The sequence below is a fragment of the Spermophilus citellus genome (genome assembly GCF_964194105.1).
Source record: "Spermophilus citellus genome assembly, chromosome: 4".
Classification (NCBI taxonomy): domain Eukaryota; kingdom Metazoa; phylum Chordata; class Mammalia; order Rodentia; family Sciuridae; genus Spermophilus; species Spermophilus citellus.
Window position 1 is genome coordinate 167,366,009 of NC_138185.1, and position 25,353 is coordinate 167,391,361.

The following is a 25,353-nucleotide window of genomic DNA, read 5'->3' on the forward strand; positions in this document are numbered from 1 at the left end:
ATTACTCTAAAAGTAGAATTTAGGATATAGATGTCTTCAACTTTACTAGATAATGCCAAGTTGTTCTCTCAAGTAATTATACCAATTCACACTCCCATCAGAAATGTATGAAATCCAGTTATTTTATATTCTCATCAATACTTGATATTTTCAGGCCTTTATCTTTTCCATTATTGTGGTTTTGTTTTATATTTTCCTGATTTTTAATGAGTTTGAACCTCTATTTGGTTCTTCGTTCTTCTTGTGGAAATTTTTTAACTTTAAATGGTTATATACAAATGCTTTTATATTCTGGATTCTAATATTTCATCATTTATCTTTTCCCAGATAGAAGCTCCCCTTTTCATCTTTTTTGTGATGTGTTTTGATGAACAAGAATTCTTAATGTAGTCAAATTTACTTATTTTTTCTTTGTTATTTATGCTTTTGTTCTCCTCTTTAATTGCCCCCCCCCCTCATTATCCTAATGTTTTATCTTTCTCATTAAATCCTTACTCTAGGTGGAAATGAGTTTTGAATGTGGGGTGAGATTGGAATATTATTTCATTTAAAAAAAAATTTTTTTTAGTTGTCAATGGACCTTTATTTTATTTATTTGTATGCAGTGCTGAGAATTGAACCCACTGCCTCACATATGCTAGGCAAGTACTCTACCACTGAGCCACAACCCCTACTATTTCATTTTTTTTTCCATAAGGCTACCCAGTTGTTTGCATTCATTTATTGTTAATTCATTTTCCCCCCATTGACCTATAGTGTCAGCTGTCATAAATTTAGTATCCTTATGTGAGGTCCTGTTTCTGGTCTTTTTATATTTTTTTCTATTTTTAGTTGTAGATGTATGTGGTGCTGAGGATCAAACCCAGTGCCTCAAATGTGCTAGGCAAGTGCTCTGCCACTGGGCTACAACCCCAGCCTACTTGTATACTAATTCTTGAAAAGAAAGTAGAGCAGATCTTTTAGCAATCTTTCAAGGTTGACTTAGTCTTAGCCCTTTATTTTCATATATAAATTTTAGAATAATTTTAAGCTTCATTTTTAAAAATTGGATTGTTATTATTATTATTGGTACTGAGGATTGAACCAGGGGGCATTTTACCACTGAGTCACATTTATAGCCCTTTTTATTTTAAGACAGGGTCTTGCTTTGTAGCTGAGGATCTTGCTAAATTGCTGAGGCTGAATTTGCAGTCCTTCTGTCTCAGCCTCCTGTGTCGTTGGGATGACAGGCATGTGCCACCATTGCCAAGTTGAAAATTGGAACTTTAATAGAAGTTGCATTAGATATGTAAAATCAATTAGTGCCAATTTACAGTCATGAGTCTTCCCAACTGGGAACATGGTATATCTCTCCATTTATTTACCCATTTAATACTGTCTTATGGTTTTCTTGATAGAGACTTCATACTTTTTTGTTAGATTTATGTTAGACTTTTTTAAAAAATTATTTTCCTTATTGATGAAAGATTTTCATATCTAGTTGATTTTTGACACAGCAACATTAGTAAATTCTCTTATTAACACTTTGCAGATAGAGTTTTGGAGTTTCTTTGTGGATAGTCATAATCTCTGTAAATAGTGACGTTTTTCTTTCTTTTTTTTTTCCTTTTCTTTGCAATTCCTAGTTATTTATTTTGTTTCTTGTCCATTTTAGCTAGGACTTTTGGATAAATTTGAATAAAAGCTATGGTACACTCTTTCTTCATAACTTAAAGGAAATATATTGAATGGTTCTCAAGTATAATGTTTGCTCTTATCAAGTTATAAACTAACATCTAGTAAGAAAATCTAACAATGAAATTTAAAAAGAAATTCCTATGTTTATTACATTAACTAAATTTGTTAATACTTTCTTACCCTGTAGTCATCTCTTTACCAAAACTCCATCCTTGTCCCCAAAAGACCTTTCAGTGGAAAAGTACTTAAATGCTGAACAATTATGATTCTCCCTTCCTACATCTATGACTTGAAACTCTGGCTAATCAAAATTATGACTATCAAGGTCCTGAGGATGAAATTTTTTGATTGCTTAATCTTCTAATTTGTTTTAGAAAAACTTAAGGTTTTAGATTTTATATTATAGATAAAAAGAGGAAAAATCACTTTAGGCAAATGCCCAAAGGATTACCTCTCTTATTTTAATTTTAAAAAATATTTTTTCAAATGTTTGCAAAATTTTATAATTTCTAAAGTTCTGTATCCATACATTTGATTGAATTATAAATGGAGATTATGCTCATTTTATATGTTTTTAAGGCATTACAGGAAAGAAAACGGAAAATTTTAGATGAAGCTGTGGAATTAAGTCAAGATCACTTTAAAAAATACCTAGTAAAACTGAAGTCAATCAATCCACCTTGTGTGCCTTTTTTTGGTAAGTTACTAAAGATGGATATTGTATTTTGAGGTAAAATGTGTTATAGTCCAAAGAGGCCAGTCTTTAGAGGTCAGTTGTTCATATTTTATATTACCTTGTCTATTTTCATCTGTATTGATAAATAAAACTTAAAACACTATTATTTATTTGCCTGTAAAATGCAAGTTATAATAATTACCTCATGGAGTTGTAAGAATTAAAAATATTTTATCTATACGACCTAATACAAATTCTATCAGAACAGGCACTCAGAGAGTGGTAACTATTGTTTTTATCTATTTATGTCATATCTACAGTGTTCGTTTTCTCTTTATTAAAGGCTTTTAAGTGATTTGTTAAAACTCAGAATTGGAACAACTTTGAACAAATCATATTATTCTGTGCATGTACAAACATGTAACAACTAATTCCAATATTATGTATATACACTAATAAAAAATAAACTCAGAATTGTTATATATTAGGCAAAGTTTTATAAAGTGAACTTTTCTTAAATACATTCATGCATTGCTTAATAACAAGGACATATTCTGAGAAATGCATCAGTAGGCAGCAATTCTGTTCTACAAACAGTGTATTCACACAATTATAGATGGTATAAGTCAATTACTCAACATTGCCTGTTTGTTTTGTTTTGCTTTGCAATGGGGTCTTGCTATGTTTCCCAGGCAGGTCTCAAATTCCTGGGTCAAGCAATCCTCTTGCTTCAGCCTTCTGAGTAGCTGGAACTTTAGGTGTGTGCATCTGCTTTGACTGTGATCTCTTGATGCATTCAACATAGATGATACATGTGAGGCTGCTTGTGGCATAATATAGAATACTGTTTTGTAGTAAATGTTTTTGTTGTAAAGTAATGATAAAAAGTGTAGTATAGTAAATGCATAAACCAGTAACATAGTCATTTATTACTATTATCAAGTATTAAGTACTGTTCATAGACAAACATGCTATACTTTTCTGACAGGTCTGTTTATGGAGGCTTGAAAAATGTGTTATGTTGGCATCATGACAGGTACATCTCTAGGCAATGAGGATTTTTCAGTTCTATCATAATCTTACGGGACCACTGTCGTATATGTGGTGTGTTTTATGTGCTATACTTTAATATGGTGGGCAGCAACAGTGTGTTTGTTTACACCAGCATCACCACAAACACTTGAGTAACATATTGTACTATAATGTTACAGCAGTTTTTCAGCTTAATTCTAGTGTGTGTGTGTGTGTGTGTGTGTGTATGTATGTGCGTGCTCACGTGCACGGGCACACACACATTCATGCTGGTGATTTAACCCAGGGCTTCTCACATGCTGAGCACCTGTTCTTATCACTAGGCTATACTCCTAGCCCCTCTATTCCAGCCTTAGATCATTTTTATATAAATATAATAATGTGATGTATGACTAAACTGTTGAAATTGTATAAGTTATTTAATCAAGGTTTTCCAACCTCAGCACTATTGGCATCTGAATCAAATAAATGAGTAAATGTCATGTGCTTGTAGGATGTTTAGTAGCCTCCTAGTTTCCTGTTTACTATATGCTGGTAGCACCCACATCATGATAACCAGAAATGTCTCCAGACATTTCCAATACACTCTGAGGAACAAAATTATCAATTGATAACTACTAATTTAAATATATTAGTAATTATTCAAAAAAAGGAGATTAAAGTTTCTATTGTGAAAGATTAAAATATAGTTGGTTTTTAAATGTAAATCATGGGCTCTTAGAAAACAATTTAAGTCTGAACTCTTATTAATCAGCAGTGCATATGATATTGATGATCACTTAAAGATTATTGAAAATAAATATTTAAAATCAAGCATTATTACAGAGGTAATAAGACCATACTCAATAAAAATTTGAAAGTGTTGTAATGTGAAAAATAAATAAATAAAATAAAGTATTAAAAATTTTGGTTTGATTTAAAACTTATAATTTAGACTTTGTAAACACGGTTTAGGAAAGCTTAATTTGCTATTTCTTAGACTAGTAGCCTTTATTTTCTTTTTATTTTAAATTTTGTCTATGTTAAAAAAATTTAATGGAGAATTAATCATAATCATAAAGTCTATCAGAGCCTTGCCTTATCAACATTATGGAGTGGAATTGCTAGTAAGTCTTTTAGTTTTACAAGATTGTTTTCCCAAATGATTGATTAAATAACCAATTTTAAAATAAATTTTCTTTAAATATTTTTTTCACTAGGAATATATTTAACAAATATTCTGAAGACTGAAGAAGGGAATAATGATTTTTTAAAAAAGAAAGGGAAAGATTTAATCAATTTCAGTAAGAGGAGAAAAGTGGCAGAAATTACTGGAGAAATTCAGCAATATCAGAATCAGCCTTATTGTTTACGAATAGAACCAGAAATGAGGGTAAATATTTTTTTTCCTTGTCTTTAAAAGGGAATGTGTTAAGTACTCGGTGATCTCTACGAAATACCATAATCACATATCATGCTGTTTATTTTGCTTTGTAAATAAAATGAGTTAATAATTGGTAGTTAACAATGTTAAATATTATACCTACACTATCTGCAGTTATTAATATGAAGTGCTTTCTCTTGAAAATATCACTTCTTTGTTGAGTTGGTTCAAGCAACACTTCCAAAAAAGCGAATGGCAAAGTTGAACAAAAGAAGTTTTTCTAATGTCCGTGCAGTAAAAATCCACTACTAATTTCATCATTGATGGATAACCATTTTAAATATTTTATGTGAGCCAGTATAACATTAAATAACTTATCTTCTCAGAAGATCACTATGCTTAATTAAGTAGGAGAAGAGTTCGGAAGAGTGGTATATATGCATAGCACAAAAGGGCTTTAATATTCTATCAACTGATGTTCTATTTTGAATAATGGTGTATAATACTGATACTGTGATATCATAAGTGTGCATCTTCTGGCTTTCCTACAGGTATACTTTAATTCACTGGGAACATACATTCTTGCTAATATTTTGGTAGTGGAAATCTCATGATGAACCCTCTTAGAAACATTATGCTTAGTGTATTCTATGGCTTTGTCTCATTTTAAGTTGAGCATTATAGGAATGCATTATTTTAGTTTTAACTCTGCCAATATGTCTATCTAGTGGCCTGTTGCCATTTCTGTCTTTATTGAAATTTTTGTCCCAAGAAAGTTAGGATTGTATTTTTTTCCTAACAGGGGGAAAAAAATGTGGGATGCCATCTAAATTAGAGTGGATTATGATACCACGTTTATATTAAATGAACTTAATATATCATATGTATTTGAAATTGAGAACATATTGTAATTTAACTTGTCACGTTAAAAATTATGCTACACTCTTAAACAGAATCTACAAATTGGGCATATTGAATGAAAATAGCCACTATCATTTCTACCCTCCTGAATTATGAGATAGTTACTATTCTTTGTTCCCAGTTCAAATACTCTACAGTCCTTAGAAAGAATGACCTAAAGCATACCATTAATTAAAATGCAGACATATAACTGTTTTAAAGTAAATAGTAATTTTTGTTGCCTGTTTCATTGGGCCCACCCTCTCTATGTGGATTTTCAGAAGGCTAATAAGAAAATGTGTTCTTAAAGTCAGATTAGAGTTCACAATATATTTTTTCCACAGAAATAATTTTACATTGTCATTGGGTATACTTGAAATAATACTTTAAGCATTTGTATCTCAGTAGCATATATGCCAATAGGTTTTTTTGTTCTGATCTAGGTTTCTTACCATCATTTAAAGCATTTTGGAGAAGGGGAATGCCTCTTTATGATTGAATCAAAGTACATTTAAAATATATACAAACTAAGCTATTCATTTTACAAACCAACATTAACCAAACTAAATAGTATTTTTAAGTTAGAGCAAATGATGAGAAAATTAAAAATACAGCTTTCTAAAAGTTTTTAAATTACCATTGGCTAGTGTAATTTAAGTTAGCTAACTTGAATATAAAAAGTAATTGTTTCTGTTAGAGGAGTGATATACTTTTCAAGTTCATTTTGCCTCTTACAAAAGCCAAACCCAATAAATATCTTTTACTTGCTTCTAAACACTCAAAAATGAAATAAAGCTAAATCCAGAAATTTGCTTCTAAGGATTTTTCAAAGATAACCGTAAGAATTATGTAGAAAAATATATGCACCAGGAGTTAATAATTATTATTATAGCAAAGAATTAAAAGGCTTTTATCTGGATAACTGCCTATATAAGGATTAGTGAAATTAATTCTGGAACATGTCTGATAAAATTCCATAGAGTTAAAATTTGTACTTTATAAGATAAGTAAACCACATGGGAACAACTTGACTATAAACTTTTAAAAAGATTAAAAATAAATATGGTGTTACCCCAATTTTGAAAAAAAGAAAAAGTTTCTATTTATTTATGTATGTATATATAATCACACATAATAAAACACCAGAAAATATAGTAAAATATAAACAGGGTGGTTTCTAATTAGTGAGATTCCTTTTTTTTTTTTTTTTTTTTTTTTTTTTTGAGGGGAGCACTTTGCTGAAGTATATTAAATTTCCTACTTCGGAACTTAAATTTTTACTTGCAAAATATTTGGTGAATATTTTTTGATAAAGATAAAATATTTTTGATAAAAATACTTTTGTACTAGAATTTGACACAGATAAGTTATAAAGTTTATTATAATTTCTCTTGATTACTTTTGAATATGTCTTTCCAATTATCAAAGTTCTGTTGTGGTTTTTTTAACTATAATTTTGGTTCTAAACACTTTTGTTAGCTTACTCGTGATCATTATGTTATAATTAGTAGGACTACTAGAGGATAAGTGTTAACTACTGAGCCATTAAAATCTGTTCATCTTATAATCATAATGTTTGACTAGAATATGACTTCCAGAGAAATTATGTAATGTTATTGAAAAGTAGAGCGACTGGAATAAACAATCTTTGTAACCTTTCCAGACATTGTGATCTCTTAATTTTTTAGTTTTAAAAATGATAAAATAAATAATTTTCACTAAAAATTTGAGTAAGTATATACTTAGGAGTTATTTCTTTAATTCCAGAGGTTCTTTGAAAACCTTAACCCCATGGGAAGCTCATCTGAAAAAGAGTTTACAGATTATTTGTTCAACAAGTCACTAGAAATCGAACCCCGAAACTGCAAACAGCCTCCTCGATTTGTAAGTCCATGACAATATTGGAAAATATTATTTTTAATATTTAACAACCTATTTCCTTAAAATTGTAATCAAATAGCTATTTTTAGATTTTTTATAGTACTATTTCTAAAATTATGTATACTGTAAAGGAAGATATCAGCTTTTTTGATAAAATCTGATGTATCCTTTGTCCTACTACCATTTATCTGTCCATTTTTGATCCCTTCTAGTATAAGAGAAACAGGTGTGAGAATATGAGAGCCTAGCAGTAGCTGAATGGAACAAAGGAAGTGAAAAGAACTGGGAAAAGAGTAAGCAGTAGTATATAGTTTTTTTTTTGCTTGACCATCGGCTCTTGCCATTAGGGCTCCATGGTCTGTGCTTGCCAGTGAAACCCATCTCTCACACTAGGAATTGCTTCTACACTTTCTAGTTATTCCACAGGTTTGCAGTGACAACAGAAATAATGGAAGACTAATTCTAAGTAGCTGAAAGTGAAGCAAGATTTGGAAAAAAGTAAAAAAACATTTATAAACAGACTCCCTTTGGCAAAGCAGTAAACTAGGTAGTTGCATGGTATCTCATTCTCACATCAGTATGTGATAGAGATTATCCTTACTTTATAAATAAAAAAATTGAGGCTCAAAGAGATTAAATAACTTTTTCAAGACTGAACAACTAGTTTTTGGCACAGTTGAGATTTTAACTCCAACTTTTTTGAGCGGGTGCTAGGGATCTATCCCAGGGCCTCATGCATGGAAGGCAAGGGCTCTACCACTAAGCTATATCCCCAGTCTTTTTTTTTTTTAATTTTAGAGACAGGATGACTCTTACATTGCCCAGTGTTTTAGTCACTTTTTCATCACTATGACAAACAAGAACAACATCAAGAGGAAAAAGTTTATTTTGGCTCATGGTATCAGAGGTTCAGTCCATGATCAGTGGACCCTAATTTTGGGCCTGAGGTGAGATAGAACATCAGGCAGAAGCAGAAAGGCGTGAAAGAGGTAAAGTAGCTCAAGATGTGGAAACCAGGCAGCAGAAGCACTCTTTCTCACCAGGGTCAAAATATAGCTCCCAGTGATATACTTCCTTCAGCTACACCCTACCTGCCCATAGTTACGACTCAGTTAATTCATTGAAGTGAATTAATCCACTGATTATGTTATAGGTCTCATAATCTGATCATTTCACCCCTCAACATTCCCTCATTGTCTTGCACATCAACTTTTGGGGGATACCACATATCCAAACCACAATATCCAAGCTGGCCTCAAACTTGACAATCCTCCTGCCTCATCCTCCTGAGTAGCTGGGATTATAGGCATTTACCACAGCATTTGCCTCCAACTCAAATTTATGAATCTGAGTTTTTTGTTTTTTCGTCAAGTTACCACTGCCAGAGTTTTAAAATTGGGATCGAGTTTAGGATAGGCAACAATGATAGCCCTCTTCACCAAAGGGTTTTGAAAGCACTGTTGTAGAGATTGAACATTTAGTATAAGAAAAGGGGAAAGGGGGACTTTTTAAAAAGTGAAGCACATAACATAATATAAACATAAATTATGTTCCCAAGTAAATATTTATTAAATCGATATAAGTTATTTGAAAGAAAAGTTTAGATGCAAGTGTTTTAGGAGCTAAAGGTTGTTTTGACACAATTTTTTAGGCATTTTATTTCTACAGTTATTAAAAGAGATTTACTTATATTCAAGTTCATTTTTAAATTAATCCAGTTAAATCCAGAAGTTATTACTAGAATACCACAAACTGCCCCTGCAGATTGGTATTTTGTTGCACTCTTTTAATTTGTTCCTTGAGAATTAATTAACTGGTTCCTTGAGAACTAATTAACTAATAATGTAACTCATGAAAATAAATGATACTAATTATGTTTACTTTTCCTAGGCTAGGAAATCAACCTACTCCTTAAAATCTCCTGGAATAAGGCCTAATTCAGGCCGGCATGGCTCTACCTCAGGCACTTTACGAGGTCATCCAACACCATTAGAAAGAGAACCTTATAAGATAAGCTTTAGTCGGGTTGCTGAAACTGAGCTCGAATCAACAGTGTCAGCACCAACCTCTCCAAATACACCATCTACTCCACCAGTGTCTGCTTCTTCAGAACATAGTGTGTTTTCAGATATGGATCTCAATAGTTCCTGTGGTAAGTATTTGATACAAACCATTTGGTAAAAAAGGAATTTATGTTTCAGATAATTCTCATCATTTTAATTAACGAACTATAGAATCCTTTGTAATCAAATCAGTATGAAAAGTGACATCTAAATGTGAAAATGGTGATTATCACATTTATGCATTTGTTAATGCATGTTGTTCTCTGATTTATTCATTCAACAAAGATTTATTTAGTACTTTTGGGACCTCACCACCACTTGAAAGGGAGCAACAGGCAGTGAATAAGAAAATAAGTACATAAGTTCAGTGAGGAAAATTGAAAGGGACTGTGATTGAAGGGGAACCATTTACACTAAGAAAGAGAAAAACATTCTAGGTACAAGGAATACTTAGTTTCATCTTTCTAAAAAAAAAACTGACACATTAAAAGATGGTGATAAAATTTTGTGCTATGTATATTACATGATACTTTATGATGACATGTAAAAAAATAAAACCATACATGTTACCTATCTTTTCAAATTAATTTTTCTCTTTCCAATAGGTAGCAATAGCATCTTTGCTACAGTACTCTTGCCACATTCAAGTAAGTATGATTCAAATAAAATTACTATAATAATAATAATCTGGTTGACCAAATTTGTATTTGAACATTTGGGGGCTTAGCAACATGGAAAGAATAAGAAAAATTTTTTCCCTCCCTCTTTCCCCTCTCCCCTTCACCCCATCCCTCTTTTCTTCTTTATTTCTGTGATGCTGGAGATTGAGCCCCAGGCCCTATACATTCTAGACAAACCCTCTACTGATGAGCTATATTCCCAGCTTGAAAGAAATTTTTATAAATAAATTGAATTATTTGCTTATTGTTATGTAATATTTAAATTTTCCTATAGTTTTTTAAAATTATTTTATGACCTGTGTTAAAGGGACTGTGTGACCTTGAACAAATTATTTTTTATCTCCAAACTTATTAGGGACCAAATGAAATAACTATTTAGAATACTTAATTTGTTTCTTAGCACAGAATGAACAATTATTTCATATCAGTTGCCTATCTTCTTCCCCACCCCTTCCAATTCATTTTCCTGTAGGAATAATACACAGTCAGCACTTTATATATGTGGTTTCCATACCCATGGATTCAGTCAGCCACATATTGAAAATGTAGTTATACCTACAGTGCTTGCATCTGTACTGAACACATATAGACTTTTTTATATTGTCATTGTTTCCTAAACAATACAGTGTAACTATTTATATAGTATTTCTACTATAGTAGGTATTATAAATAATCTAGAACTGGGCATGGAGGCACACACCTGTAATCCCAGCTACCCAGGAGGCTGAGGCAGGAGGATTGCAAATTCAGCGTCACCCTGGACAATTAGAAATACCCCAACTCAAAATTAAAAAAAAAAAAAAATACAAACCCTGCACTGCTAAAGCACTTGCCTAGCATATGTGACGCCCTGGGTTCAATCCCTAGTACCCCACCTCAAAACAATACTAATAATGTAGAGAGGATTTAAATTTGCAGAATATATGTAGGTTAAATGCAAATATATCACAGTAAATTGCATTATATAACATTATTATGCATTGTAAGAGACTTAAGCATCTGTGGAGTTTGTATCTGTGAAATATGCTATAATCAGTCCCAGATACCAAGGGATGACTATATTAAATGTTTATTAAGTTCCCAGGCTAGCCTTTGATAATTTATTTCTTGATATCTTATTTAGTTAAAGTAGTATTTTAAGGAAAGCAGTATTCTATCATTCTAAATTATTTCATCATTTATTATCAAAATGTTATTAACTTTCTGTGGCTATTTGTTTAAGACAAAAATAACCCAAAAAGGAACACAGCAGCTTTGGGAATAATTCTCTCAATGTGGAGAACCTCTGCTTCTAACATAGTAAAATGTATATGATATAGACAGTAGCAGGAATTCCAGTCTTTTCAGTGGCTCTGAGTCAGAGGCTGAGACAGCAACCAATGCAAACTGGTTAAACACTTAAAATGAAATTAACAGAAGCTCCCTACCCCATGTCTCTTCACCCCTTTTCTTGTTCCTCATTGAAACTTCATTTCTAAAATGATTTTTTATATTGCTTCCTCTTTTGAATCATTAATTTTACATACTGTTTACCGATGAGGATTTCATGTTCTCCCTTACCTATACTTATCACATTGAGGGCAATGTGATATTATTCACTATTAGATCAAATGGTATTTATTGTATTTCCTTTTTAATACACTTCTATTTCCTGGAGTTAAGAATTTCCTCATTAAAGCATGGATTTGTTTAAGACATTGCTTGGTCTTCCCATGCCCTTTTATAGCACAATTTCATAAGATCAAGCCTATTAGAAAACCTATCAGAGTTTTCCTTTCTCTTCCCCTTTCCACCCCTTCTTCTCTTCCACTTGGAAACCTCCTTCCTGGCATTCTCCAATTTGAACTGGTTGCTGTCTTAGCCTCTGACCCAACCATCATCTTAGAAGTTTCTTTATCATCCAGAAATTCCCTTCACCTTCCTCCTGTATTGAATTTTTGTTTCTTAGATTCCTTTCTTTATGTGTTCCCTCATTTTGGTAGGGGCACATACTTGCATAGTAACCTGTTAAAGTATACTATAGTATATAAATGTTTAAGTTCTTAAGTTTCTGGAAGTGTATTATACATTTAATTGTTAATAGTGTGCCTGAGTATAGAATTTAAATTATCTTTACTGTCTTCTAGCTTTTATAATTGCTATTAAGTCTAATACCATATTAATCCATTCACATATTGAATGTAATTTTTTCCTTTTTTTGGTAGTACTGAAGGTTGAACTCAGGGATACTCTACCTCTGAACTACATACCCAGCCTTTTTATTTTTTATTTTAAGATAGGGTTTTTTAAATTTTGAGATAGCTGCCTTGACTAGCCTCAAAATTGTGATTCTCCTGCCTCAGACTCTGTAGTATCTGGGATTATAGGCATGTGTCACTGTGCCCAGTTCAGTACCTATTTCTGAATGCTTGATATGTACAAGAGATATGGCAGTGAACAAAATAGACAAAAATTCTTCTTTCAGTGACCACGGTTTCTGTTTCCTTTTTTTTTTTTTTTTTAATAGCCAAGGTATAACTACAGTTGTAAAAGGATTTAAATGAAGTAAAAGTTTATTTCTCACAAAAGCCAGAAGAAGTAGACATTTCTGCTCCACAGGATTTTCAGGCTAGCAGGGTGATTCAGAATTCTCAAGATGTGGCTTCCATCTCTATCTTGAACAACTGCTCCAATAGTTACCATTTTTCAGCTAGCAGAAAGGTGGAGAGCAAGAATATTTGTTATGAAAGCATGCATACATCACTTCTGCTCTCATTCCAAAACTTGGTCACATGGGCTTACCTAGCTGCAAGGTAGGCTAAGAAATGCTGTTTGTAACCACACAGCCTTTCTTAGCCTCTGGAATTAGCTGGCAATTCTTGTATACCTTTGCTTTCTGATATTTCATTGTACACAGATTTTTGTTTCATGCACAAAATTATTTGCCTTCAGGCTCTCAAAGATGAAACATAAATGAAGCCAGGCATGGTGGTGCATGCCTGTAATCTCAGCAGCTTGGGAGGCTAAGGCAGGAGATTGCAAATTCAAGGCCAGCCTCAGCAACTTAGTAAGAAGCTGTTTCAAAATTTAAAAAAATTAAAAGGGCTGAGGATGTGGCTCAGTGGTTAAGCACCCTTGGGTTCAATCTTTAGTACCAACAAAGAAAAGGAAAATAAAATAAATGAATTTTGTGTTTACCTTCAGGCTATGTGTATAAAGTGTATGTGAAACATAAATGAATTTTTTTATTTAAACTTGGGCCTCAACCCCCAAATATCTTATTATATATGTAAATATTCCAAGTCTAAAATCCTTATTACTTCCTGTCCCAACCATTTTGGATAAGCAGTATTCAACCTGCACTTAGTTTGTACAGCTTCTCAGCTAAGCACGAGGGATTTGGTGGCAAACAAGAAAGACTTTCTGCCTGTTTATACAAAATACCTCCAAATTTTTGGGGAAAAAAAAAATCATGTGCATGTAGATCATATTGCTCATCTTCCTCTCTTGATTTTTTACTTCATTTATAGCTCCTTGGTCTCTTATGTTAGTTCTTCTTCAGCTTTCCAAACTATTAACATTGGAAAGACTTGATCTCAAAACCTCTTTGTTTCTTTGTTTCTCACTTCTTACCTCATTCAGTAACATATCATTTATGGGATAATTTCCAGGTTCGTATCTCCAACTAGATTTAGACTCATATATTCGATGACCTGTTCCACATTTTCATTTGGATATCTGATAGGAATCTAAACTTAACCTTTCTAAAACTGAGCCTCCAAAGCTGTTTTTCCTACTGCCTTCTCATCTCAATTCAGTTACTTAGGCCAAAAATATGAGAGGTAGCTTTTCTCTCTTTCCTCATACCTCAAATGTGACCCCATCAACAAATCTTGATTACCCTCAATATATATCAAGAATCTAACCATCTCTTACCATTTCTACTGCTACTACGCTGATAGCCACTATAATCTCTTAACCTTTTTCAATATGATAGCATCCTAATTTTCCATTTTTCTTGATTTAGTATATTTTTTCCTTTTTTAAAAATTAAAGCATTATAATTCTACATAGTATTTGGGTTCATTTTGACAAGATCATACATACAAGGAATTTGATTTCCTCTCCTCCAAATTTTCCCCGACCCTTACTGATCTTCCTTTCACTCCTTTATTTATCTATATTTAACTGGTATTTTCTACATATACATTAAGGAGAAATTACCTTTGGCACATTTACATATGTATATAAAATGATTTTGTTAAATTCATTCCATGTTTCTTTAACTTTCCTTTCCTTTTTTCTTCTCGTTTTCCTTCTTCTACTCCAATGTGATATTCCCTGTATCTTTATGATATCTATTTTCCTCCCCCAAAGCCTTCTTTCCCTTATTTTGTTCTAGCTTCCACATATAATAGAAAGTATTTGATCCTTGATTTTTCTGAGTCAGGCTTATTTCACTTAGCATGCTTTTCTCCATTTCCATCTGTTTACCTGCAAAGCCATTATTTCACTCTTCTTTATGGCTGAGTAAAACTCCATTGTGTATATATATTTGCCACATTTTCTTGATCCACTTATCTGTTGACAGGCATCTGGGTTGGCTTCATAATTTGGCTATTGTGAATTGTGCTGCTGTAAACATTGTCGTGGCTATATCACTATAGTATGCTGATTTTAGTTATTTTGAACAAATACTGAGGAGTGGGATATAGCTGGGTCATATGGTTTTTCCATTTCTAGTGTTTTGAGATTCCAAAATGGTTGTACTAATTTGCAGTCCCACTAACAACGTATGAGTGTACCTTTTTCTCCATATCCTCACCAGCATATATTATCTATATTCTTGATAATTGCCATTCTGATTAAGTGAGATGAAAGCTTAGTGTAGTTTTGATTTGCATTTCCTTGATTGCTAGAGATTTTGAACATTTTTCATATATTTGTTGGCCATTTGTGTTTCTTCTTTTGAGGTATGTCTGTTTTTTGCCCTATAACTGTGAGGTTATTTTGGCATTGAGTTTTTTGAGATCTTTATATATTATTAATATTAATTAATCCCCTGTCAGTGGAGCAGCTGACAAAGATTTTTTTTCCCATTTTGTAGACTCTTTCTTCACACTCTTAATCATTTCCTTTGCTGTGTAGAAAGAAACTTTTAATTTGATGACATCCCAGTTATTGATTCTTGGTTTTATTTCTTGAGCTTTAGGGGTCTTGCTGAGGAATTGATGCCTTCACCTATACGATGGGGTGTTGACCCTATTATCTTTGAGGAGTTTTAAGATTTCTGGTATAATTTCTAAGTCTTTGATCCATTTTGATTTGACTTTTGTGCAGAATGAAAGATGGGGATCTACTTTCATTCTTCTACATAGAGATATCCAGTTTTCCCAGCTATTTGTTAAAAGACTGTCTTTTCTCTAACATATATTTTTGGCATGTTTTTCAAGTATTGGATGGCTGTAGAATGAGTTTGTCTCTGTCTATTCCATTGATCTTCAGGCTATTTTTGCTGCTGTAGCTCTGTAATATAATTTGAGATCCTCCTGTATCACTTTTCTTATTCAGAATTGCTTTGGTTCTTCTGGATCTCTTAATCTTTCAAATGAATTTAAGGACTGTTTTTTCTAGTTCTGTGAAGAATGTCATTGTTATTTTGATGGGAATTGAGTTTTTTAATCTGTATATTGCTTTTGGTAATATGGCCATTTTGACAATATTAATTCTTCCTATCCAAGAACATGGGAGGTATTTTTATGTTCTGAGATTATCTTCAATTTCTTTCTTCATTTTTCAATGTAGAGATCTTTCACCTTGTTTAGATTAATTTCCAGTTGTTTGTTTGTTTATTTAATTTTGAAGATATTGTGAAAGGGATGATTTTCCTGATTTCTTTCTCAGCTGAATTGCTTTTGGAGTACAGAAAATCTATTGATATATGAGTGAATCCTGCTACTTTGCTAAATTCATTCATTAGCTCTAGGAATTTTATGGAAGAATTTTTTTGGTCTTCTAAATATAAGATCATGTCATCAACAAACAGTGATAAGTTTGACTTCTTATTTTCCTGTTTGTATTCCTTTAATTTCCTTCTCTTGCCTGATTGCTCTGGCTAGAGTTTCGAGAACTATATTGAGTAGAAGTGGTGAGGGTGGACATCCTTGTCTTGTTTCTGATTTTAGAGGAAAAGCTTTCGTTGATTTTCCATTCAGTATGATGTTGGCTTTGGGTTTGTTGTATACAGCCTCTATAATGCTAGATAAGTTCCTTCTATCCCTAGTTTCTACAGCATTTTAACATGAATGGTTGCTGTATTTTATCAAAGGCCTTTTCAGTATCTATTGAGATGATCATATATATGGTTTTTGTTCTTTATTCTATTTAAGTGGTGAATTACATTTATTGAATTGTGCATGATGAACCAACCTTGCATCCCTAGGATGAAACCCACTTGTGGTCATGGTGTATTTTCTTCGTTATATGTGTTTTAATGTGATTTGCTAATATTTTATTAAGGATTTTTGCATCTATATTTATCAGGAGATTGGTCTGTAGTTTTCTTTCCTAGATAATTGATAATTGCCATTTGGTATCTGGTTTGGATGTTAGGGTTATACCTGCTCCAGTATACATATATTTTTTAAAAATATTTTTTTTAGTTGTAGTTGGACACAATGCCTTTATTTTATTTATTTTTATGTGGTGCTGAGGATCGAACCCAGGGCCTCACACGTGCTAGACGAGCGCTCTACCACTGAGCCACAACCCCAGCCCCTCCAGTATGTTTTTAATACAACAGCCAGACTAATCCTTTTAGGAAATAAGTAAGACCTTGACTCTCCTGTATATAAAACTTTCCATCTCACTCAGATTAAAAGCTAAAGTTCCTTCATAGGGCCCACAAGGCCTTACAGGGCTTGGCTTCCTTTGATCTGTGAGATCTAATAATCTGCTGTTTTCTTCCCTTACTCTTCACTGCTTTAGTTATTCTGCCTCTAGAACACAAAGGCACATTACTACATTAGGACTTCTGCTTTTGCTATTCCTTCTGTTTCTAATGCTCTTTAACCATTTGGCATCATGGCCTGCTCCCTTGACTCCTTCAAGTTTTTGCTTAGTGTTTCCTTAGTGAGTTCTTCCCCAATCACCTGTTTAAAATTGCTTCCCATCCACCTATTCCTGAACCCCTTTTGTACAAATTATTTCTTCTTATGGTGTATAGCTATTCTACTTTTACATATTTATTCTTTCTCCCCAACCAGAATATAAACTCCATAAGCAAGTCACTATTATATTGCTAGTGAGTAGAACAGTATTTGGCAGTATAGTAAATGGCCCAATGTTAATGAAAACAATCTGGTAACAAAATGCTCTTCATTGAAAATAAAATTGTGTTCACACAACAAGGGTTATTGAGTGTCTACTTTGTATAAACATAGTGGTTATGTGGTGGCTATAGAGTCAGACCCAAATTCAGAAACTATCAAATATGTCCCACCATCATTTAGATATCTTCTGTTTCCATGAGTCTATGTGTTTATAAAGAAGACAAGACTCATGTAAGACTACCTTAAACAGTAAGAACCCATTCTGATAGACATAATTGGAACTGTATAGGAAAGCTGCTTTAGGACTAGTTGATTCAGTGGCTCAATGATGTTATTAAAGACTGGAGTTCCTTTTGACTCTCATTGTTTTGTCCAGATTAACATCTTTATCTACAGCTGTTTTTCCTTAAGGTCATAAAAATGCTGGCAGGAATGATTATATGTTTCTTTGTTCAGCAGATAGAGAAAGGTTGAGAAACAAAATGGCAAAGTACTTTTTTTCCAAAATAACAAGTTGTAAGTGGGCACAAGTTTTTAAGTTGTTAAGTAGGCACAATACCTTTATTTTGTTTTATTTTTATATGGTGCCAGGGATCAAACCCAGTGCCTCACGCATGCTAGTCAAGCACTTTACCACTGAGCCACAACCCCAGTCCAAGGGATATCCTTTTTAATAGCCTCCAGAAAAATCTCCTTTGGTATTTCAGTGACCAGTTGAGTTCTAAGTGATGAGTTTAATAGAGTAATTCCATTTCTTTAGCAGGAATTTTCAGACTTGAACTAATCAGGCCTTATTCCTGTGCTAAGGGGTAAGGTCAGCTTTCCCTGAAGCACACATGGCTACATGTATGAGAAGGTGGATAAAAATCTGATCGTGGTAAGAAAATTAGAAAGTGAATCCCGTGCCCACTTCTTATCAATACTCCCAAAAGTATACTTTTTGTATCAACTGTTGGGTCCCTGAACCAGCAGGACCCCTGAAAGTAACTGCAGAGTCCACATAATCAGGGCAGCAACTTTTGACATGGAATAATAAATTTAATATCTGTATTTGAGGAAAAAGTTCCAATTCTGAGTCAATCCCTTTTCCTGACTCCTTATTCTTCATCATGAAAAATGTAGCAGTTGTGGAGGGGTAGGGGGGAATCTAAATGCAGTGACAGAGACCATGGATGGCTGCTAAAAATGTAACATTCTTGAGAAATACTAGTGAGATATGTCAAGTTCTGCAAGAGGATTGGAAGTCAAAAATGTACAGTAAAATTACTATATACATCAGTATAGAAAAGTTTTCCTTTTTAAAAGAAACACAAATCCATAGCTTTATAGGAAAGACAGTAGAATGAATTAGACATAACTTTCCTATGTTCATATAGGAATACATGACCAGTGTAACTCCACATTGTGTACAACCACAAGAATGAGAAGTTATACTCCATTATGTATAATTTGTCAAAATACATTCTGTCATGTATAACTAAAAAGAACAAATAATTTTAAAAACATAGCTTTATAAGTCAGTGGAAAGTGACTTAAAATTATCAGATGTGTTTATATCACATCTTATACACTATTTTTAATGCCCCTAATGCTTTGGCATTGCTATTCTCTATTTATTCCTTATTTATAGCTCTGATAGCTTTAATTTTCTAAACAGTCATTCGATGCATACATCTTGTACCTGGTTGAAGTGTAGTAGAATCTGTAAGTAGTGATGAGTAGTAGCTATGACTTGTTGACATTTCCATTAAATTGTTTATACATACATAACAACTGTGGATTTGTGTTGTATTGGGCTGAAAGTTAACAGGCTTTCAGCCACCACTTTAGAATTTTTATTTAGATTCATTGTGTATGTAGCAAACTCTTGTCTTTTATTTTTTTACTGGTACTAGGGATTTAACCCAGGGGTGCTTTAACCACTGAACTACATCCCTAGCCTTATTTTATTTTATTTTGAGACAGGGTCTTGCTAAGTTGCCCAGGCTGACTGAACTCATGATCCCCCAGCTTCAGTGTCTCAAGAGGCTGTGGGATTCCAGGTGTGCCACTACCATGCCCAGCAACTCTTGTCTTTTAAAATATAAGAATGGAAAATATTTCTTGTAATCTCTTTTGCAAAGAATATTTAATTTTTAAACAGTATGCAGACAGTGAATTGTATGAACCAGATCATTTTTGTATTGATTGATTAGTAAAACTTCTGTAAACTTATATTTATTAAAATAATGGCAGTACTTAGTATTATTTGCAATTTGGATCATTTAAATCTAATATTAGTTGAAATATTTTTCTAAATTTTATGCCCTATCAGTGAAGGCCTGCAAAAATGTATAAAATTAAACAAACAATATATAAAATTTCCTTTTCATTACATAAAATTGAAATGCATACCTAGTAAATCTTGAGTGGTTATTTAACAAATTACTAGGTAGGTAGTGTCTTTCAATAGGTATTTAATATTTTCTGAAGAAGTAGGAATTATGAGTTATATCTTTCTAAAATTATTTGTGTGCCATTGTTTTTATCCTTACAGTTTTAACTCATCAAAGCAGTGATCCAAAAGTAAATTTTAGGAAATTTAGGCTATTATTTGTTCTGTTATTCTAACGGTCTCGGGAATTTTTTTTACAAAGACTAATATGAATTTGATTTTATTTCTTAAATTTTGAATTTTGTTATATATCATTTAAATGATAATATAAGCATTTACACTGTAGTAGCATTTTTAAAATAGCAACCTTCTTTGCTATTTTATTAAAAATCTAGGCTTTTCACCCTTTTGGCTTTTTGAGGAGGGTGGTACCAGGGATTGAACCCAGGGTAAGTTAACCACTGAGCCACATCCCCAGTCTTTTTAGTATTTTTTATTTTGAGACAGGGTCTCACAAAGTCCTTAGAGTCTTGCTAAGTTGCTGAGGTTGTCTTGAATTTGCATTCCTCCTGCCTCAGCCTCCTGAGTTATTGGAATTATAGGCATGCGCCACTGGGCCCAGCACCCATCTGACTCTTAAACTTAGTATCTTTACAAAGTGCACTGGAAGGTCTATTACTGCAGAAGGGTTGGGAAACAATAAGACCATGTGATAAAGTCATTTGATAATGAACACTGTGAATATCAAACTACAAAATCTATATATACTTCTAGATTGTAAGAGTTGATAGTTTTATTTATGACTTTGTAGATTGTTATTTGGATATGAAACAAAACAGAAAAATATATTGAGAAGGGATATGTTTGACTTCTTTAATGTATCACATTTCTTAAAACATTTTTAGTGTGTGCTTAATATTTAATAAACCAAAAATGATACAGTTACAGTGTCATGCATATTGTCAGTGACAAAAGTAAAATTATTTTGTGGTAGCAGGAAATAAAAACTATACTTCGATGTCCCATAAGCAGTCACTTAGCATGTTTAAAACTAAATTCATCAACTTGTTTCCCAACTTATTCCTGCAAACTCAATCTAAGTATAATGACAAATAAGACATGATGAATGTCTCTATAATAACTGTGAATGTGGAGAAAGATTAAATGGGGAGTTGGACCATAATTATAGAGTTCTTTAAACCATATAAATAAGACAAAAGAAATTGATCAAAATGAAAATAGTTCTTATTCTGTACCTAGTTTACCTGTTCAGGAGTAATTTTCCTCTAATACTTTATTATTTTGTAAATTTTCAGTGTGACTCTATAACATATACCTTATTATTAAGAGACTTGCAAAGAGAGTTATATGATATATAACCCTACTTTATGGTCTCCTATATGGAGATTTTATTACCTGTGTAGTCATGAACCTGATTGTAGCTGCTTCAGAGTAAATGTTTTCTGCGTAGGATGATTTTTCTCTAAAAGTAACTACATATATACATTCATGTTTTTGTTTGGTTTTGTTTTAGATTTTAAAAAGACTTTTGGAGGAGGAGTCTCATTATTAATCATAACTAAATAATGTGCCTTCAGTTAGCTATCATATATACTGTACCAGGAACTGTGTTAGGTACTAGGGATACAAAATAAATGTGCTGTCCTAAGAGAGCTTACATTTTAGAAGAGAAGATAGATAATATATAACAGGTATTACAGTCTGATAAATGCCATGGCAGAAGTGATCACAAGTTGCAATGAAGTTTTGTTGGATTAATTGCACTGTAAATAGTGGTTAAACTAATCTTTGCCTCCCCAGAGTCTGTCTTCAGTTCGTGTGGTAGTTTAAATAAACCAAGTGAAGAGCTACTGATTCCTCCTCCACTTCCTCCTCGAAGAAAGTTTGACCAAGATGCTTCAAATTCAAAGGTAGTCAACAGGACCTGGGTTTGCCTCAATTTATTTAAAAATTTATGGATTTTCAAGATAGGACTTTATTCTTACGAATTTGTGGTATTTTGGCTTTTCTTTATCATTTTCCACATTTATATTGTTGTATTTGAAAAATGCTTTTAGTAGTTGTTTAATTCTTATAAAAAACTTTCCTTTAAAAAAGGGGCAGGGGGGGGGGTGCTGATTCACAGACTCAGAAGTACACTTTTTTTCTGGTACTAGTATGTGAAGGATTCTTCCAACTTTCCACCAGTTTTTCAAATTTAATTTTTGGAAAGCTTGTTAAAACCTGATTGTTGACCCTTACCCCTGGAGTTTTTGATTCAGTAGATCTGGAGTGAGGCTCAAAAATGTGCTTTTCTAACCAAAGGCCCAGTGTTCTCTCCAATGTGCAGTTGCTAGTTTACAATAAGCAGTGGGGAGGGGAGAATAGAAATTCACTGGCTCAGACAAAGGGGAATGAAGGGAAGGAACGGGGAATGGGAAGAGGAAAGACAGTAGAATGAATCAGACATAACTTTCCTATGCTCATAAATGAATACATGACTCCACATCATGTACAACCAGAAGAATCGGAAGTTATACTCCATGTATGTATGATATCTCAAAATATAATCTCCTTTCATGTATAACTAAAAAGAACAAATAATTTTTTTAAAAATTTGCTTTTCTAACAAGTTCCCTACTGGTACTGATGTTGCTGGTCCTTGGATGACCCTTTGAAATCCACTGTTCTGAGTGTCACTGGGAAAAGTAGAAGTAAATGCTTAATCAGGAGAAGCTGGACATTAAGTCTCCTTAACATCATATCCTTTCACATCTACAAAACTATATATTATTTTTGCTTACCTATTATTATAATTAAAATTCATGAATTTCTTAAATTTATGAAATAGTAACACAAAGCAAGATAAATTGAAGCTTTATGTTCTAAGACTTCAATTAAAACATCTCATATGTAGAAGTATTAAACAGAGCCCTGGATTAAACTAGAAGTAATGTACTTATAAATCTGATAATTAAACAAGATTAATTTACTTTGAGCTTCTGGATTTAACTTGTGTGTCGAGTTAAAAAATTCTTCTGTGTGAAGAATTTTTCAGACTTTTAAAATTGCCTTGTAAGTTTTTCAGGAGAAAAGAAGTATAGTTATATAACTTTTTGTTTTAAAGGGAACTGTGAAATCTGATGACGACCCTCCTGCTATTCCACCAAGACAGCCTCCTCCCCCAAAGATAAAACCCAGAGTTCCTGTTCCTACCAGTGCATTTGATGGACTTTTGCATAGTCCACCTCCACCTCCGCCAAGAGATCCTCTTCCTGATACCCCTCCACCAGTTCCCCTTCGACCTCCAGAACACTTTATAAACTGTCCGTTTAATCTTCAGCCACCTCCACTGGGACATCTTCACAGAGATCCAGATTGGCTCAGAGACATTAGTACATGTCCAAATTCACCAAGCACTCCTCCTAGCACGCCCTCTCCAAGGGTACCACGTCGATGCTATCACAACAGTCTTGCTCATCCTCAAGCTCCCCCTGTTCCACCAAGGCAGAATTCAAGCCCTCACCTACCAAAACTTCCACCAAAGACTTACAAGCGAGAGTTTTCACATCCCCCATTGTACAGACTGTCTATGGTAGAAAATGCAGAAACTCCTCAATGACCTTAGCCATATGTAGTCATTGACACTGGAATAGTATTTGTAAAGTTTTTTTTTTTTAATTTATTCAAAAAGGCATAGTATTTTAGTTTTTTGGTTTTTGTTTTTTGTTTTTACAAATAATGCTCTTACAGAAATGCTACTGATCAAATAAGCTTTTAAGAATTGGAAAGATAAAATACAAAAGTCCTTTACCAATATCCTCAGGTGATCAGTTGCATTGCCTTGTCTTGGATCCTCAGTGCTGCCAAAAGGCCAGTATAATGAATTTATATTTGCACTGTAGACTCTGCTAAAATATGGTTTAAAGTGACTTTGATTGCACTGAAAGGGGATAGTGCTTTTGTGGAATTTTTCAAATTTGAGTAATAGAGGTCTTTTTTTAAGGTAATGAATTTACACAAATACAGAGGTGTATGGTATTACTGATTTTTAAATCTCTTTGACCATCTTCTGGAAGGTTTTTACTTGTAGTTTTTACATCTAGGAGAATTGTGAATAACACCCACTGTTCTTAAATTCTTTAATGCCATGTCTTAAATGCCAGTATTTGCTGCTGAAGACAAAAATGAAATGTGGAATGAAAATAATAGAATGCACTGTGTATATTATTTTGTCAAAATGTAAACAAAGAATACATAACCCAATTATAGAGGAAAAAAAGGGCATGTATCTCATTCAGATGTGCCTTTTGTTTTTGCAGAGTATGGCGTCTTTAGCTAATAAGTTGCCTATTGTTTTGGAAAACAAAGTTAATATGCCATGTATGTACAGTTTTGTTTATATTGTATATTTAAAGATAATGTTAATAACCTATATAAATTTAAATGACTTGAGGTCTATAATACAATCTGTTACTTTACTAATTCATAGGTTCAGAGGAAAAGTTCTTATGGCATAGGAACCAACTGCCTTGCCTTCAAAACCTAGTGACTTTCTCTATAAATCTTGTGTTAACTGAAATTTTTTAAAAATATTTTTTTAGATTGGTAATATTTAAACCAGCAAATACTTAATGCTTTATTAAACTTTTTAATCAGAAGCGAGTAAAACTTTTATTTGCCATTTGGATACCTTCGCTCAAAGTGATGAAAAGTATGTTATGTGATAGGCTGTAGCAGTGGTTGTAAAGTAGCCAAAAGCCACGTTCTTTATTTACTGGTCTGTGGCCTTTTACTGTGCTTTGTATCAGAGTTCTTAACAAGATTAATAAATCACCTCAGTCTTAATTTTTAAAAGACTTTTTAAAAAATGTGTTTTCATTGTAAAGAACAAGGGGATATTAGAGTACTGTAGATATATCTATACACACATTGAGTTATTTCATGCAACTTAAAACTACATAATCCCAAATAATTTATATGATGTAAATTTTAGAGGGATAAAAAAAAAATTTAACTGGTAAATGCAAGCTGCAAGTTTCCAGCAATCCTTTTTATGCATTCATACGGAAAAACTAGGAGCACACTTGGAAACTTCCTGAGAAAGATAATAGACACCTTTGGTAGGCTCTGGGAAGCTGCCTGGATTTAAGGTAACTACAGTATGAGTCAATCTCTAACCACGTAAAAATGCTCCAGTGTTTGCTTTGTTTTTTCACAGAGCGGATTATATTAGTTTTATCTGGGAAAGTGACTTAAACTAGCTGTTCCTTAAGCCAGGCGCGTTTTACAGGAGAAGGAAGGGAAGAGGGCGGTTAGTGCTGGATTACGCCCAAGGTGCTGCAGCCTTCTGGGCTTTGTTGACTTGCGCACGCGCGAGGTGCCAAGTCCGCCACT

The 25,353-nt window shown here is 33.0% G+C and overlaps 1 protein-coding gene across 2 annotated transcripts in view; it reads left to right on the forward strand.

The window, feature by feature from the left end:
* Nucleotides 1–23,948, forward strand: part of SOS2 (SOS Ras/Rho guanine nucleotide exchange factor 2) — a 91,048-nt gene extending 67,100 nt beyond the window's left edge. For both annotated transcript variants that reach the window (XM_081290740.1, XM_081290741.1), the window contains 7 exons: nucleotides 2,257–2,374; nucleotides 4,585–4,757; nucleotides 7,416–7,532; nucleotides 9,420–9,681; nucleotides 10,198–10,239; nucleotides 21,778–21,887; nucleotides 23,084–23,948. In XM_081290740.1, the coding sequence (XP_081146866.1) occupies nucleotides 2,257–2,374; nucleotides 4,585–4,757; nucleotides 7,416–7,532; nucleotides 9,420–9,681; nucleotides 10,198–10,239; nucleotides 21,778–21,887; nucleotides 23,084–23,578 (1,317 nt within the window). In that variant the 3' untranslated portion in view covers nucleotides 23,579–23,948. The remainder of the gene's footprint in view (nucleotides 1–2,256; nucleotides 2,375–4,584; nucleotides 4,758–7,415; nucleotides 7,533–9,419; nucleotides 9,682–10,197; nucleotides 10,240–21,777; nucleotides 21,888–23,083) is intronic.
* Nucleotides 23,949–25,353: the final 1,405 nt, after the last annotated feature.